General features: G+C 46.8%; 1 protein-coding gene across 2 annotated transcripts; it reads left to right on the top strand.

Annotated features, from left to right (window-relative positions):
• Positions 1–428: 428 nt before the first annotated feature.
• On the top strand, positions 429–15,039 carry LOC105934398 (MAP/microtubule affinity-regulating kinase 3). 2 transcript variants are annotated; one of them, XM_036130539.1, is made up of 18 exons: positions 429–975; positions 4,198–4,386; positions 4,466–4,519; positions 4,605–4,653; positions 4,795–4,860; positions 4,936–5,006; positions 6,317–6,373; positions 7,640–7,774; positions 7,860–7,961; positions 8,076–8,195; positions 9,865–9,961; positions 10,060–10,172; positions 10,264–10,390; positions 10,460–10,647; positions 10,728–10,822; positions 10,902–11,174; positions 14,014–14,058; positions 14,145–15,039. In XM_036130539.1, exons 1-18 carry the CDS (start codon positions 925–927, stop codon positions 14,512–14,514), a joined length of 2,202 nt encoding a protein of 733 aa, XP_035986432.1. In that variant the 5' UTR covers positions 429–924; the 3' UTR covers positions 14,515–15,039. The 2 variants fall into 2 exon arrangements, with proteins under 2 accessions (XP_035986432.1, XP_035986433.1); XM_036130540.1 differs by lacking the exon at positions 14,014–14,058.
• The last annotated feature ends 840 nt before the right edge of the window (positions 15,040–15,879 follow it).

Genomic DNA, 15,879 nt, shown 5'->3' with positions numbered 1-15,879 from the left:
TCCAATAATAATCACGCAATCACAACAAACATTCATCAAAAACAAATTAAAATGCTTCTATTAGACATGGTCAAAATCCTCTAAGCAAGTGAGCAAATTAAGCCATTGTCACTTTCACAAAAATCTGAAAATAGTATCTGCTGCCCCAGTAAGCCTTGGCTAAATTTCAGCCTTGACTGTATGTTATAAAGTATAAATTAATTAATTAATCCCACACAATAATCTGCCTTCTCCCTCATAAATACATAAATTCATATTCTTCGTATTTAAATCGTAAATATAAAATCTGTACGAGCAGAGGAGAGGGTCTTCTCCCCTTTTTCCTCCTCTGGTTGCGCCACTGGTCTTTTTTTTTTTCCAGTCACCCTAGCAACAACAAATGCTGCTGCCGCCTTATCAGCCAATCACATCACACGCAACGTCTGACGTCACATGCCGTCAGGGCGTAGGGCTGGGTTAGTCCACCATCTTGGCTCAGGCTAGCTAAGTCCTAGCAGGGAGTATGAGGAGAACCCGACGGAACCAAACCCCTGCCGAGCGGACCGAACCTGGGCTATCTGACCAAGTGGACCGGAGCTAGAGGCCGGCTGCTCGGCCCGGACCTCCTCTCGGCCGGAAATCGGGCCCAACGCCGGGAACTGTCGGGCTGCTAACTCCCCGGCTAACTTAGGCGTTAAAGAGGAACTGTTGCTCCGGTTCCGTTTGGATCCATGACAGTTTTAAACTTCCGGAAAAGGATCCGAGCCGAGCCGGGACAGGTAACCCAGGGCGGGGACAGGTGATGCCGCGGGGGAGCCGGCTGTGACCGAACCGAACCGAAGCCGGAGCAGCCCTCGCCTCACCGAGCCGCTAAGTTTGAGACAGGTGTTCCGGAGCGGACCGGCGGCTTCATGAGCGGACCTCCGTCACACTGACCCGGGTAACATGTCCACCAGGACCCCCCTGCCCACCGTCAACGAGCGGGACACCGAACAGGTGGGTCGGAACTATCCGGGTTCCAAAGTTTTAGGTTCTGTCTGATGTGAGATGAGTTTATCTGAAGCGGAATGATGGGGGGCATAAGCAGCATTTCCGGTGTTTTCTGGGTCCTTAAAGTGGACCTGGAAGTTCCGCCCGGATCCAGAAACTCTGGATCTGTGTGCTCTCTGAGGCCAGGAACCAGAACCAGCGGTCAGGAACCAGAACCAGCTGGCAGGAACCAGAGGAGCGGCTCCAGGAAGCTCCGGTTCTTTGGTCTCAGGGGGAATCTGGAGGTTTTCTGGGTCCTACTGGGGTTCCTCCTGTTCTTCCAGGCCTTATAACGACACACCAGAAAAGGTTCTGAAGAGACCCGAGAACCAATGCAGCGCGTGGCAGCTCTCCTCCGGGCCAGACGGCTGCTGTGCACTGCCAGCCAGCTGGCTGAAAGAAGGCTGCCACTCTGAGCTGCTGGTCTGTTGGGCTAAATACCGGAGATCAGAACCCAGACTGGGTCTGATGTTCTGCCCAGCGGGGATGTTGACCCGAAAAGCTGCTCCTGATGGGTCAAAGATGTTCTTTCCAAGTGTTACAAGCTACATATTCAGTTTAATTAACCGGTATCTCCTCCTCTCTCCTTAAGCTCCAGGTTCTCGGCGCCGTTCGGCCCAAACGCTGCAGCCCAGCACAAATATTCCACTAATAACGACATTTAAAGTCCTGCAGCTTTAGCAGCGCTCCATTATGAAGGCGTTAGCGCTGAATAAAGTGGTAATGTTTTACTCTAACTGCTCAGTGAATTAACAGTTTAAACAATAGAAACAATAGAAGCAGTGATCGGGTATAAATGCAACGCTGTTGCTGAACATTATGATTAAGATACAAATTATGATCAACATTTTTCTGACTCTTTCATCTAAATATGCCAAACATGTCCTTCAGTGAAGGCTAAAAAATCTTTCTCTCACATGCATTTCATTTAAATATAATATTATATAAAAATGCATCCAAACGACAATTTGAATTCAACAGGTTGAGCCGCTCTTTCTGTAATAATTGCTGATATTTTGCAGCAGCAGGATTTATTGTTACTTTTCTGTTTTAAACAGTAAATTTGATCATTTTTATGATTTCTGATTAACTGGCAGCTATTTATATTCAGGATTATCATCTTATCACAGTAACTATAAAGTCTAAAGACAAAAGGCTATTGACTCAAATCCTGAAAGTTCCTCCTGCTGATGGTAGAATGATAAAGTGTTGACTATTCCAGCTCTATTATATCTATTTTATGTTCTATATTACGGATAGATGGGCGGTTCTGGGTCGGATCTTTTCATCGCATTACGAAGGTTTTTCTAGTTAAACTGAAACAAAAGATGAAACTGATCCAACTTTTGTTTTCACCTCCTTTAAACCGGTAAAACTCCTCCACAGAGCGGCTCTCAGACCAGGATTCTCATCTGCAGGAAATAAACGGGAGGCTTCAGAGCCAGGCGTGTCTCTGAAGGCCCTCCAGTGGTTCTGAACCAACGACCCAAAGCAGCAGAACCGAGCTGAACGTTCAGTTGATCCAAATGTTCACTTCCACCCGCTTCTCATGTTTAGATTCGCCAAGACTTTCCTCAACATGTCATCACGCCTCAGTCTGGGAGCTCCTTTTATCTTTAATCTACCACAGATATGGAAGAGGAAGTCTTTATTCTCTCTTTGTTCACATTTAAGGCGTTTCTCTTGTCGTCTTTCCTTCAACCACAAACTAATTTCATTTTCTCCAGGGTGCGATGGGCTGTTTTCCTCCAAGCGTCACGCGGGTTCTGAAGCTTCGGACAAATTAGATTTGTTGGACTTTACGACATGATTTGGGAAGAATGTGGAGTTCCTGAGGAATCAGAATGTAAAGTAAAAAGAATAAAAGTTTAGACAGGAAACAGAAAACCTCAGGCTGTTGGTCTGCTGTCAAAAGCCCAAAGTGACCTGAAAGTGTCACTTTGGGCTCTAGTGCTCCCCCCCCCCCCCCCCCCCCCCCCCAAACACATTTCAATAAAGGTTTGATCCACAAAGCACAGGTGGCTGAATGCAGATGGAACTTTTTGTTTAATTAGGGCATAAATTATTACAAAAAAGTTAAAATCTTACTTTGAAAATATGACGTACAACAGAAGGCATTAATCTTTTAATACCTACACATTCTCTTTAATTACATAATAAAAAGGAACTAGGACATTTTATCACTCAAATGCAGGCTTTGGTGCATTAAAATAGGCTTTAAATTGATTTATTAAAATTGGTTAATTATGGCGCTGGTGGCGCAGCGGGTAGCGCGACCCATGTACGGAGGCCTTAGTTCCAGACACACACACACACACACACACACACACACACACACACACTTCCTTTCAGCCTACTTTTATAAAAAGCAAACCACTAGAGCCGCAAAAACAAATTGACTAATTACAGAAAGTGCTTTTAAAGAACAACTGACCCAAATCCTGTTCGTACATTGCTGGACCAAAAAGAGTTCAGTTTATTATTATTATTAATAATATTACATATTAGTTATGAACAAGTATTTTGCAAACTGGATGACCATCCTTTAATACGCCACATAAGTAAAAAACCCTTTTTACCTGTGGATCTACAATGATTTACAGTCATTTCCTACAGAAAACCTGATTAATTTGTTTATTTAAAATTTTATTTTTGAGAGCAAGTAAAAAATTGCTCTGACATGACAATTTTGGCCCACCTGCCTAAAGGTTTGGACAGCCCTGCTCTAGTGGGTAGCCTCGCTCTTCCTGTTGCTCTCGTCGCGCCGTCGCTCAGACGTGCTTGGTGGGATGGTGTGTTCAGGAACCGCTGTTCAGTTTGGTGGGGATGTGACGGAGAACGTTGGAGCTGGATGGAGGGGGAACATGCGGGATGGTCCGACCGAGGGATCGTTCGGATCGTTCGCTGGGAAATACAGCTTGTCCGCGTCAGACGGCTGCAGACCAGGCACTCAGATGATGTCATGTGACGTTAGGATAGCAGAGGAGAGCCACTCGTGTACTCCGCTGCTGCCCTCCCCTTGTGCCTGTTCTCCTGGTCGGTTCCCATCTTTGGCGTTTTAGAGCTGCTCTTTAGTTTTGCTTCGTTCAGGAACTTTATCCTTTATGTGATCCAGTCTGTCCCGGTCTGCCTGAAGGCGCTGCAGTCGTGTTAATGGCGACCCATGTGTGTTGTTGGTTTTTTTCCCAGCATGCCTCTGTGGATGACGGACGCAGCGAAGCGGTGCCCCGCTCCGTCCGCTCTGCTCGCTGTAAAAACTCCTCCATGGTCTCCGGAGATGATTCGCCTCACGTGGGGAACTACCGGCTGCTGAAAACCATCGGGAAGGGGAACTTTGCCAAAGTGAAGCTGGCTCGGCACATCCCGACGGGCCGGGAGGTGAGACCGGACCGCCGGGGGTTCTGGGAACACGAGCCCCGACCGTCACCTGTACTGATCCATGCGTCTCCTTTCACAGGTGGCCATCAAGATCATCGATAAAACTCAGCTGAACCCCACCAGCCTGCAGAAGGTGAGATGACGTCTTCAGTTCTCGGTAAGAACCAGAACCGGGCCGGTGGGTCTGAGTAACGTTCTGCTGTGTCTCTGTATCTCAGCTCTTCAGAGAGGTCCGCATCATGAAGATCCTGAACCACCCCAACATCGGTGAGTCCCGCTCAGAGTCCGCTGCCTGATGCTGATCCACCGGGTCCGACAGAACCTTTAGAGAGGGAGGTTCTGGTTCTGCCGGTGCCGTGCTGTCAGAACATTTTAAATCAGCTGCTCCTGTCTCACCTGTGTGTGCAGTGAAGCTGTTTGAGGTGATCGAGACGGAGAAGACGCTCTACCTGGTGATGGAGTACGCCAGCGGAGGTCAGTGACCCGGAACCCGGCTGGTAGGAACCCAAAAGGTTCTGGTCCCGCCGTTAACCTGTGTGTGTGTCTCAGGTGAAGTGTTCGACTACCTCGTAGCTCACGGGAGGATGAAGGAGAAGGAGGCCAGAGCTAAGTTTAGACAGGTAACCCTCCTCTAACGCTCACATTCCTCCATCCCATAATAGAAGTAGAGCAGGTGCTTTGGTTTGTAGCAGGTCGGTGCGCTGCAGTGCCTCTGAGCCAGGCAGCAGGAGTCACAGCCCTCCTCATATTCAATAAATTAGAATATGCATCTTAAAAAAAAATAACCTTTAAACTGGTATTAAACAAACTTTTCATAAAGAATCCATTTGTGCATGAACATTTATTTTAATTTTTTAATTGTTTAATTGGTCTGATGCAATATTTTAGTCTCAATGTTGTGTTTTTATCAGCTGGAGGTGGGGGAAAAAATCATCTTTAGCAGAAATAAAGGCTTTAAAACATCATCAGTCTTTGTTCTTTGATGGAATTTGTTTCTCTGAGCGGCAACAATAATTATAGGAGTAGAACTCTAGATACAACCATATTCAAAACAGTAGAATATTCATTTATTCTAGGGCTGAACGATTTTGGAAAATAATCTAATTGCGATTTTCTTTCTTAATATTGCGATTTAATGCGATTTTTTTTTTTTTTTTTTTTTTTTTTTTCCAGTTTAATTTATCATGTCTTTTTAAACATATACAAACAACAAATCAATTTGTTTCCTCGCTGTGCAGATTAGTTGCTAAAAGACCCACAGCATCTAAACTGACTGCGTTCTGCCTACAATTTGTTTTAACCAAAATTGCAATTTTGACTTTTCTCTGCATTAACCACAAGCAACAAAAATGGCCTCTAAATAAAGATGTTTGTAAACAAGGACTATTTAAAACAAGAACTTTTAATGTTTCTATTAATCAGAATATTATTCAAGAGAACAGCTTTTAGTTGATTTGGACATCAATCCTTGTTGAACATAAAGTCCAGCCAACAAGCAAGTCTATGTATTAAACTGATTGACCTGTACTTAATGCTATGTATGATTATATAAACTCTAAAACAAGTAATAAAATTAGATTATCTCACTGCTGCAACTGTCTTCCCTTCTATGTGGAGGCAAACCCACTTTAAACATTTTACCAACACCTAATGGACGTGTTTAATTCACTAATTGTTACATAGCCAAAAATTGCAGACTCTGCGATTTGGAAATTGCGTTTTTTTTAAATCACGATTATATTGAAAATGCGATTAATTGTTCAGCCCCAATTTATTCCAGTAACTTCATTCACTGTGGTGGTCGGGCAGAAAATGGAGTAAAACGTTCCCCCTGATGGGAAGATAACAGAACCCAGAACTCTGGGTTAGGACCGTTTGGGAGGCCTGGGCTTGTCCTCTTAACCGTCTGTCTCTGTCTCTGTGTCTTCAGATCGTCTCTGCGGTGCAGTACTGCCATCAGAAGCGCATCGTTCACCGAGACCTTAAGGTAACTCGTGTTTCCTAGCTGCCTCAAACGCATCGCGGCCAGCAGGCGGTCCGAAGCGCAGCCTGTTGTGCCTCTGAGCAGGACGTGAACGTTTTACTGGACCGGGCCCAGAACCCGTAGAGCCAGGAGACCAGGGAGGCTTAGGAAGCTTTTATCAGGGTTTTATGTGCCGGTCCAGCTGAGTCAGAACTCCAGAACCACGTCTGGCTGCAGGTCCTCTGCGGTGTGTCTGCACACATTCTCCTGTCAAACGTCTCCAGCTCAGTCAGGTTGGACGGAGAATGTCTGTGAACATCAGTTTTCAAGTGTTGGTGCAGATTCTCAGTTAGATGTAGGTCTGGACTTTGACTAGGCCATCCTGTAGGATCTGTGGCTGCAGGTTCAGGGAGGTTCTCCTGCTGGAAGGTGAACCTCCACCCCAGCCTCAGGTTCTCCTGCATGATGGTTGTTCCGTGTTCTCCCCACGGAAAGGGCAACCCAGCGTACATAGGATATTACTCAGTATTCCACTTTTGTTTGTTTATTTATTTTTGTTCAGGTAATAAACCTGGAATAATAAGAAATGCAATGTTTCAATTTCCATGTATATAGTACAACCAACACATCTCCCAGTTCTTTACCTCAATAACCCAATAACATTCAAAATACAAATAAATAATAATATTAATATACTATAACAATAATAATAATCCATAATAATCATCATCATTTCATAATTTGCATGTACATTTAAACATTATGCACTACATTTAAACATTAAGCACCATATTACAGTCCTACCAAAAGCCTATTCAAAAATGCATGCAGTCTTTCTATGAGCAGGAAACTTGAATTAGAACTACAACTCCCAAAATGCACCATGGCAAACAAGGAAGTACGTTACCTACGTTAAATACCAGTCCGCGATTCACTTCAAACATTTATAAAGCTAAAGTGAACACGAATGGACACGTATTTTACAGCAATGTTATAAGTCTAAATGTTAGCTTTATAACCCACAGCTTTGCCACTGCGTCAACTTCTAACTTTGGAGCATAATGTTATCTTTATCAATTAACTTAACTGCTTAGATCCACCGGAGCATAGCGTTACCTTTAACATGCAACGGACATAACCAAAGCGACAACATAGCAAGGCGACAGCAGACAACATCAAGCGTACATCGTAAAGGCAGAAACATTTGAAATTAAGAGAGCTTACCAAGTGGCTGCACACCGGGTTGAAAGTCGGCGGACTCACCCTTCCTTCTCGCTCTTCCTCCCGCAGGCGGAGAACCTCCTCCTGGACGCCGACATGAACATCAAGATCGCCGACTTCGGCTTCAGCAACGAGTTCACCCTGGGTGGGAAGCTGGACACGTTCTGCGGTTCTCCTCCCTACGCCGCTCCAGAACTCTTCCAGGTAAGCGGGTCGGGCCTCTCGTCTCCGGGCCGCGCCTCTTTGCGGGTCGCTGCAGCTGAAAGCGGCGACTGCTGCATGTGTTCAGGGTAAGAAGTACGACGGGCCGGAGGTGGACGTGTGGAGCCTGGGAGTGATCCTCTACACGCTGGTCAGCGGATCGCTGCCCTTTGACGGACAGAACCTGAAGGTGAGCCTCTGTCTGGTCCGGATGCTCCGCCTCCACTGTGATCAGGGCCTTAACGGGTCTGCGTGGCTTAGAAGGACGTCAGGATGGTGGTCCTGTGTGTGTGTGTGTGTGCAGGAGCTGAGAGAGCGAGTGCTGCGAGGCAAATACCGCATCCCCTTCTACATGTCCACCGACTGCGAGAACCTGCTGAAGCGCTTCCTGGTGCTGAACCCTGGGAAGAGAGGGACGCTGGAGGTGAGAGGCTCGTCAGCGCTCGTTAACCAATCAGCCTCTCTGGGTTCTCTGGGTCTGGATGGGAGGGGAACGTAGAGCAAGCCTGGCGTTTAGTCTGAGAAGGTTTGTTAAAAATCTGACAAAGCGCCGCCGTCCTGTGATTGGCTGGAAATTGCTGACCCTGCTGCTCATCAGTCAAGCAATCTGGCGTTAAAGGCATACTATGCAACATTTTTCAGTTAATTAATGTGTTCCATACCGTTTTGGATGATTAAATGAGTCATTTCAGGTCGAACAAAGGTTTTCTCGGCCGCCCTGGTGGTCTGTGGGGGAAATACCGCAATTGCAGGAGCCCTCAGCCCGCACTCACAGGCTCAGAAGTCTGGTGCAAGACCGCGAGAGTCGGTCTTGCTTTACGGCGAGAACTCCATGGGTTTTTGCCCTGCTATTCACTATATGCACGCGCAAAAGCAAGAACAAAGAACCGCGTGTTAACGTCTAATAAACATGCAAGCATATCGAGTTTTATTATTATTACTATTATTATTATTATTACTATTATTATTATTATTATTATTATTTTTTTATTTTTTTATGTTGGTGAGACGCTACCGCGGCGGCCACAGCCAACGGCTTCAGCAACGAGTCGCAGTGGCAAGCGGTGGCGGTAGCGTCTCACCAACATAAAAAAAAAAAATAATAATAATAGTAATAAAACTGGCGAGTCGGCCGCCTCGCCAAGATAGCGCTGCGGGAAGCTTGATGTTCATACCTTCACTGTGTTAGTCATTGTTTGTACTGCCGTTTTTTCCACTTTTCGTTGGGTTCGCCTGTCTGCTAAGCTCAAAACAACCGCGCCTGGCTTGATGGAGAAACCAGAACAGCTGAGCATCTTTATGACAGTGCACTTTTACTTTCGCCCTCTGGGGGGAGCCTCGCTGGAAAATCAACCCCGGTTGCATAGTATACCTTTAAAGCGAGCAGTAGAAGGTAATACCGGGGTTCTGTGGAGCAGAAAGACGGCGCAGTATGCGGCCTTTTCCTCAGCGGGTGTCGGACCTGCAGCTATAAACGGCATTTTGAGACCAAACGTCAGGAAGTGTGACGTTCCACGCTTGGCCGTCATGGTACGTCATGGTCGAAACGTTAACTAACAATCAGCTGGGCCATCCCTTCATTAAAATGTTCAGTATAAATGATCTGGCATTACCAACGCTCCCAAACTTTTAGTTTCCTTTTACCCAACGAAAATGCATGCCAATGCCTTCTTGCACCTTATTTTTGCACATAAACATGGTCTGAACATGCACACTGTGATCGCATTGTTTACTTTTGATCACTGCTGCACTTTACACTGTAAATGTTGCCTGTCCACCTACTCTATAAGCTGCATGCAAGGAAAATGTCTTTCTGTACGCACTCTGTACATACAAGTTGTCTAAGTCTTAAAAAAAATGGAGGCAGGGAAGGCGCGTTTCACCACGTCTGGTGATGTGATGCGCCTTTTGGTCCGAACGAAAACTGCGGTTAACGGGTCAAAAATGGACGGGGAACTCTGGAGGAACCCTGAGTAGCAGGTTCTGGGTTCTTCTGCGATGGTCTCTGCTGATCTGTGGTTCTGCCGGCGAGTTCCACGGAGCTGCTCGGCCCCCAGAAGGTCCAGATTAATCTTCATCTGTCTACCCCTCAGCAAATAATGAAGGACCGCTGGATCAACGGCGGGGACGAGGAGCAGCTGGTGCCGTACGTGGAGCCGGAGCTGGACATCAGAGACCAGAGCAGGATCGGTACGCAGACACACACACACACACACACACACACACACACACACACACACACACCTGGACCGTGTGACGCTGGACTGATGCGTCCGTCTCGTCCTCAGACCTCATGGTCCAGATGGGTTACTCCAGAGAGAAGATCAACGATTCGCTGTCCAAGATGAAGTACGATGACATCACAGCCGCCTACCTGCTGCTGGCACGCAGGGCTGCAGAGGTTAGCGTTAGCCGTTAGCGTTAGCGGTTAGCGTTAGCGGTTAGCATGGCTAGCAGCTAGCGCCGTACTGACGTGTCTCTGTGTCGTCCAGATGGACCTGAGCGGCGCCTCCTCCCTGCTGAAGCCCCACCCGTCCAGCAGCAGCAGCCATTCTCCCGCTCACCTCCTCAGCCAGCGCTCCTCTTCCTCCTCCAAGCAGAGGAGGTACAGCGACCAAGGTACGGCGCCGCGACCGGGACCGGGACCCGGGGTCGCCGTGGAAACTAACCGTCTCCTCTCCTCCTCAGTGGGTCCCGTCGCCTCGGCCGCCGCGTCTTCCCGGAGGAGTCCGGCGGAGGCGGAGCCAAAGCTGGAGGCGGGAGGCCAGAACAGGAAGTCCGGTCCGGGGGAGGCGGGCAGTCCGTTGCTCGGCAACGCCGGCAACCCCAACGCAGGCGACATCCCTGAGCGCAGGAAAACGTCCGCCTCCAGCACCGTGAGTCCCTGCTGGGGAGCCCTGCGTGGTGGGGGGGCGGGGCTTCCTGCAGCCAATCACGGCCTGCCTCTGTGTTTCAGGCGTCGTCGTCCAGCATGACGAGGAGGAACACGTACGTCTGCAGCTCCACGGACCGCACCTCCGCCTCCGCGGTCCACAACGGCAAAGAGAACAGGTAAGAGCCGCCGACCCGACCCACGTCAGACTGATCCACAGACCTGTAACCGCTACACCCCCCCCCCTCGCCCCCACAGCTCCACCGGCACCCCCACCAAGCGCTCAGGGGGCGGAGCCTCCACTCACAGCGTCAGCAGCGGAGCCGCGCCTCCTGACCGGCTGCGTTTCCCCCGCGGGACGGCGAGCCGCAGCACCTTCCACGGAGGGCAGCTGAGGGAGCGCCGCACCGCCACCTACAACGGCCCCCCCGCCTCCCCCAGCCTCTCCCATGATGCATCGCCCCTGGCTCAGTCACGGGCCCGAGGCTCCACCAACCTGTTCTCCAAGCTCACCTCCAAACTGACGCGAAGGTACGTGCAGCAGCTGAAGAAGCCACACGCCGTTAAACTACAACTCCCATGATGCAACAGAGCAGAAGCTCTGAAAACGGAGTTTATCACAGGAGGTTCGGCGTTTTGTCGCCATCTCACTGTCGATGGTCACCTGCCGGCAAGTAAAGTATTCACACCCCTCACTGTGTCCATATTATTGGTGCAGACTTACTTTAAAACGTCCCAAACAAATTGCAAATTCATGAGTTATTTGTAAATTTACAAAAATTGTGAACATCTAAATAATGCAGCTCAGTAAGTTTTCACGCCTCCAGTTCTTCCAGTGTCCAGAGAATAACCGAGGTTTTTGTTTCTATTTATATTTTATTCTGCTTTATCGTCCTTTTATCTCAGTTTGATTAGTTTTAGTGCTGCAGACAGATGTAAATTAGCAACTATGCTATAATCTGGCTCATTTACAATCTGTACAGGAGTATAAGATTGTTCATTAATGGTCACTGTCCTGGTTCAATGACCATTGAAACGGTAAAAATATAAAACGTTATACTTATATAAATAATACATGCTCTTCCATCTAGATGGTGGCTTTTGATGTTGAACTGGGGGCGCATCTTTAAGGAAAAAATACCCAAACCTCGTTTAGAATAAATGAAATCTTTGCTGTCTGTGGGGGAAAAAAGAAGAGTGTGAATACTTTCTGACGGCTCTATGTTTCTATAACTCATGTAGGGGAAGTTTTGTGCTTCATGTCAACTTAAACTGTTTTATAGTTAAAGTTGTGAGTTTTGTCGGCTTGTAGCCCATAAACTTGTTGTTTGTCTCTAAACTTTGGCTGGAAAGTTTTCACTAACTAACCCACTGAGCTCTATTATACACTGGAGTGCTAATCACCGTCTGTTAGAACGAGTCACCTTGAAGCCACCAGCCGCCATATTGGTACTCCCCATTTTCCGCCCAGTAACTAGGGAATATGTGCGCTACAGCATCGAATAACGAGGATTTTCTCATGTTCAGGGGGAGCTTAAAACTTTTAAAATGTCAAATGTCATATACTTTTATATTATGTACTAAAACTATCAAGTACTGAGAAAGTCATATGCTGAAATATTTTGCATGTTATTCATTTAAATTATATATATATATATATATATATATATATATATATATATATATATATATATATATATATATATATATATATATATATATATATATATATTAGGGCTGGGCAAGTTAACGCGTTAATTTCGCGTTAATTCATTAGACTATTAACGGCGATATTTATTTTATCGCGCATTAACGCATGTTGCTCACATCATGCTTTCAGTCAGTGTCAGTCAGCAGGCTCACTGCAGCACTCTCCCGCTCCCCCTCCCCTCTCGTACATGGCTCAGCGGCGCCAGCCAATCAGCACGCAGGCTCAGCCTGGCCCGCCCACTCAGCTCTCACACAAACTTAATACACAAACAGCTGAGAGAGAACGCAGCAGCGAAAAAACATGAACAGAGGAAGTAGCACCGTTCGGCTTTATTTTAATACCGTAAATGAAATCAAGCTGTATGTTTTGTAAAAAGCCGGTTCATTTTAGTGGAAACACAACAAATTTATCTAAGCACGTGAAAAAACATGAAAACGTCGAGCCCCAGAAACGGAGAGAGGAGACGAAACTTCTCTCACTGCCCCGACAGACCCACAGACGTCTCTGACTGAGGCGTTTCAGTCCTCCAGGGAACATCCAGGTAGATCAGTGGATGGATGGATGGATGGATGGATGGATGGATGGATGGATGGATGGATGGATGTTACTGGAGCCCACACATAACATGTAATTAAGACCTTGAAAGAACCCAGTACATATATTAAAAAGTGTTATTTAAGATAAGATAACATTAGCTAATCCTTTTTTTATCCCACGACGGGGAAATTTATAGGATTAAAGCAACAGGCAGGTGCACACAACACAGACAAAATTACATAAGGATTGAAATATATAAGAGGTGGATTAGCGAAAAAACACTGAACATAACATTATTATTATTATTATTATTATTATTATTATTATTATTATTATTAAATTGTAATAATAAAATAAAAACCACAAAACCCAAAAGGTCAACAGTTTCATGATACATCAAGCTTAGGGACTGGCTAATATACAGCAGGTCAAAAAAGGCCATTTTTGGCTGCAGTGCTTGCTGTTCTCTTATGAAGAAAAGATCAACTAGTGCACTAAATTCAATAGATGGGTTGAAAATATCCAGTATAAAATAAGTGGTACAAATGTTACAACACTTTTGTTCATATGGCAGCAGAACATTAAAATAAAAGTGCTCTTTACACTACTTTTGAATTCATTCTTGGAGTTTGTAAATACAATGCGATTAATCGCGATTAATCGCGATTAATCAGGGCGATTAATCGCGATTAAATATTTTAATCGTTGCCCAGCCCTAATATATATATATATATATATCTAATATGAATAACATGTAAAATATTTCAGCACCTAATTTCCTAGTAGTTGATAGTGTTAGTACATCCACTGACTGTAGAATTACCTGTGAAACGTTTTCACTCAGCCAGAAAACTGCTTGTTGTTGCAACCAAATCCTGTGGGATTCTGGGAGAGTAGGGAGTAGCAAGATGGCGGCCAGTGACTTCAGTTTTTCACCAAATCAGCACTCCAGTGTATTATATAGCTCAGTGAACTAACCTGGTCCAGTTTCTGCTGCCCAAACCCAGACGTCCTGACTTCCTGGCTGAGCAGGAAGTCAGGACGCATCACTTCCTGTTGCCCTTAGCGCTGTTCTCTGTGTCTCACGTTGTTTTCCTTCTCCTGTTGTGTCCCGGCGCTCAGGGGGACGTCAGAGGTGGAGAGAAACGGCCGACCTGAGGGGTCTAGGTGGGTCGTGTGTGAGGCGTGGGCTGAGCAGCCAATCAGGACGCAGCGTTCTGTTCTTGACGTCTTTTTTTTTTTCCCACCTTCAGCCGCAACGTGACGGGCGATCAGAGGGAGGAGCCCGCCTCTCCCGCCTCGCCCCACTCGAAGGACGCCAAGCCGCGCTCCCTGAGGTTCACCTGGAGCATGAAGACCACGTCCTCCATGGAGCCCCCGGACATGATGAGGGAGATCCGGAAGGTCCTGGACGCCAACAACTGCGACTACGAGCAGCGCGAGCCCTTCCTGCTGCTCTGCGTCCACGGCGACGGCCACGCCGACAGCCTCGTCCAATGGGAGATGGAGGTGTGCAAGCTGCCCCGCCTCTCGCTCAACGGCGTCCGCTTCAAGCGCATTTCAGGAACGTCCATCGCGTTCAAAAACATTGCCTCAAAAATCGCCAACGAGCTCAATCTATAGGCCCAGAGGGACGGGGGGGGGGGGACAGGGGGGACAGGGGGGACGGATGGGCCGAGACAGGAAGAGACCAGGAGGAGGAGACCAGGAGGTTCAGGTAGCTGGAGGCAGAGGGACAGGGAAGGTTGGGCAGGTAAGGAGGACAGGAAGTGGTTCAGATGGAGACGAGTGACAGGGAGACACGTGAGACAGACGGGGACAGACAGGTAGGGACAGAGAGGAACTGATGTCTTCCTGTTTCTCCTGAGCTGTTTGCTGATTGGACGAGGCTCTTTCCCTCTCCTGCTGCTCTTCTGTGCTGATTGGACGCTCGTCTGTGTCGCTGTGGACGAGTGGACGTTGCCGCAAAGCATTATGGGACTCTGAGTCCAGCTGTTAGTTTTTCTCGTCAGAGAGTCTCTCTGTGTTTTTTTTTGTGAATGTAAATAGTTTCTCACCTCGTTGATTTTTGTACATGTGAGCGGTCAGCTGACCCGCAGCCGGCCGGAGCTCAGGCTCACCTGTGTCTCATTAAACACGTTGAACGCATCACGGCGTCCTGTTGTCGAGCCGCGCCACATTCCCAGACCACAGGGGTGAAATATATCAACATCTCTGCTCTGCCTGTTTCCTATCAACTCTGAGCAGCTTCCTTCTCCCTCTCCACGGCCTGGTGCCTTCATTAACAGAGTTGGTGGATCTCTGCAGCTCCTCCAGAGCCACCGTGGTCCTCCTCCGGCCTGTAAGTCCAGGTGGACGTCCATCCATTGGTCATTTCCGCCTATAGAATAAAAAAAGCTTTACTTTGGTTGATGTTGGTGTGCCTCAGGGATGAGTGCTGGTATGGGGTAAGATGCCTGTCAATAAAAACGTTTGCTTAACCGTCTGATTTTGTAAGTCAATAAACGTGAATACATTTAAAAATTAGTATTTTCTCCTTGTCAACCCATACTTGCATGTAAAATCAGATGTTTCTTCTGTGAGAATACAAGTTTGGAACAATACAAGTAGGAATCACACATTTATGAGCTTAAATCTACAAGCCCTGATGAAGCTGTTTAACTCCTTACCAGCAGGTGGCGGTGATGCACCTGAAGGTTGTTCACCATCCGCAATTAAACGGGAGGAATTGGAAGAAGATGAAGGAAAAAAAAACATCTGATGCCACATGTCATTACTGCCATCAACTGTAAGGAGTGTAACGGGGTGTAGATTTATACCCGTAACTTTGTAATTTTTATTTGTAGCATCCAAACTTTTATTCTCACAGCTGAAACATCTGATTTAACATGCATGTGTGAGTTGACAAGGAACAAATACAAATTTTAAATCTATTCACGTTTGACTTATGTTTACAAATTCAGACGCTTAGGCGTGCGTTTTTATTGA

The sequence above is a fragment of the Fundulus heteroclitus genome, unplaced genomic scaffold (assembly GCF_011125445.2).
Source record: "Fundulus heteroclitus isolate FHET01 unplaced genomic scaffold, MU-UCD_Fhet_4.1 scaffold_36, whole genome shotgun sequence".
Taxonomy (NCBI): Eukaryota; Metazoa; Chordata; class Actinopteri; order Cyprinodontiformes; family Fundulidae; genus Fundulus; species Fundulus heteroclitus.
Note: the sequence above shows the minus strand (reverse complement) of the source record. Positions and strands in the feature narration are given on the sequence as shown.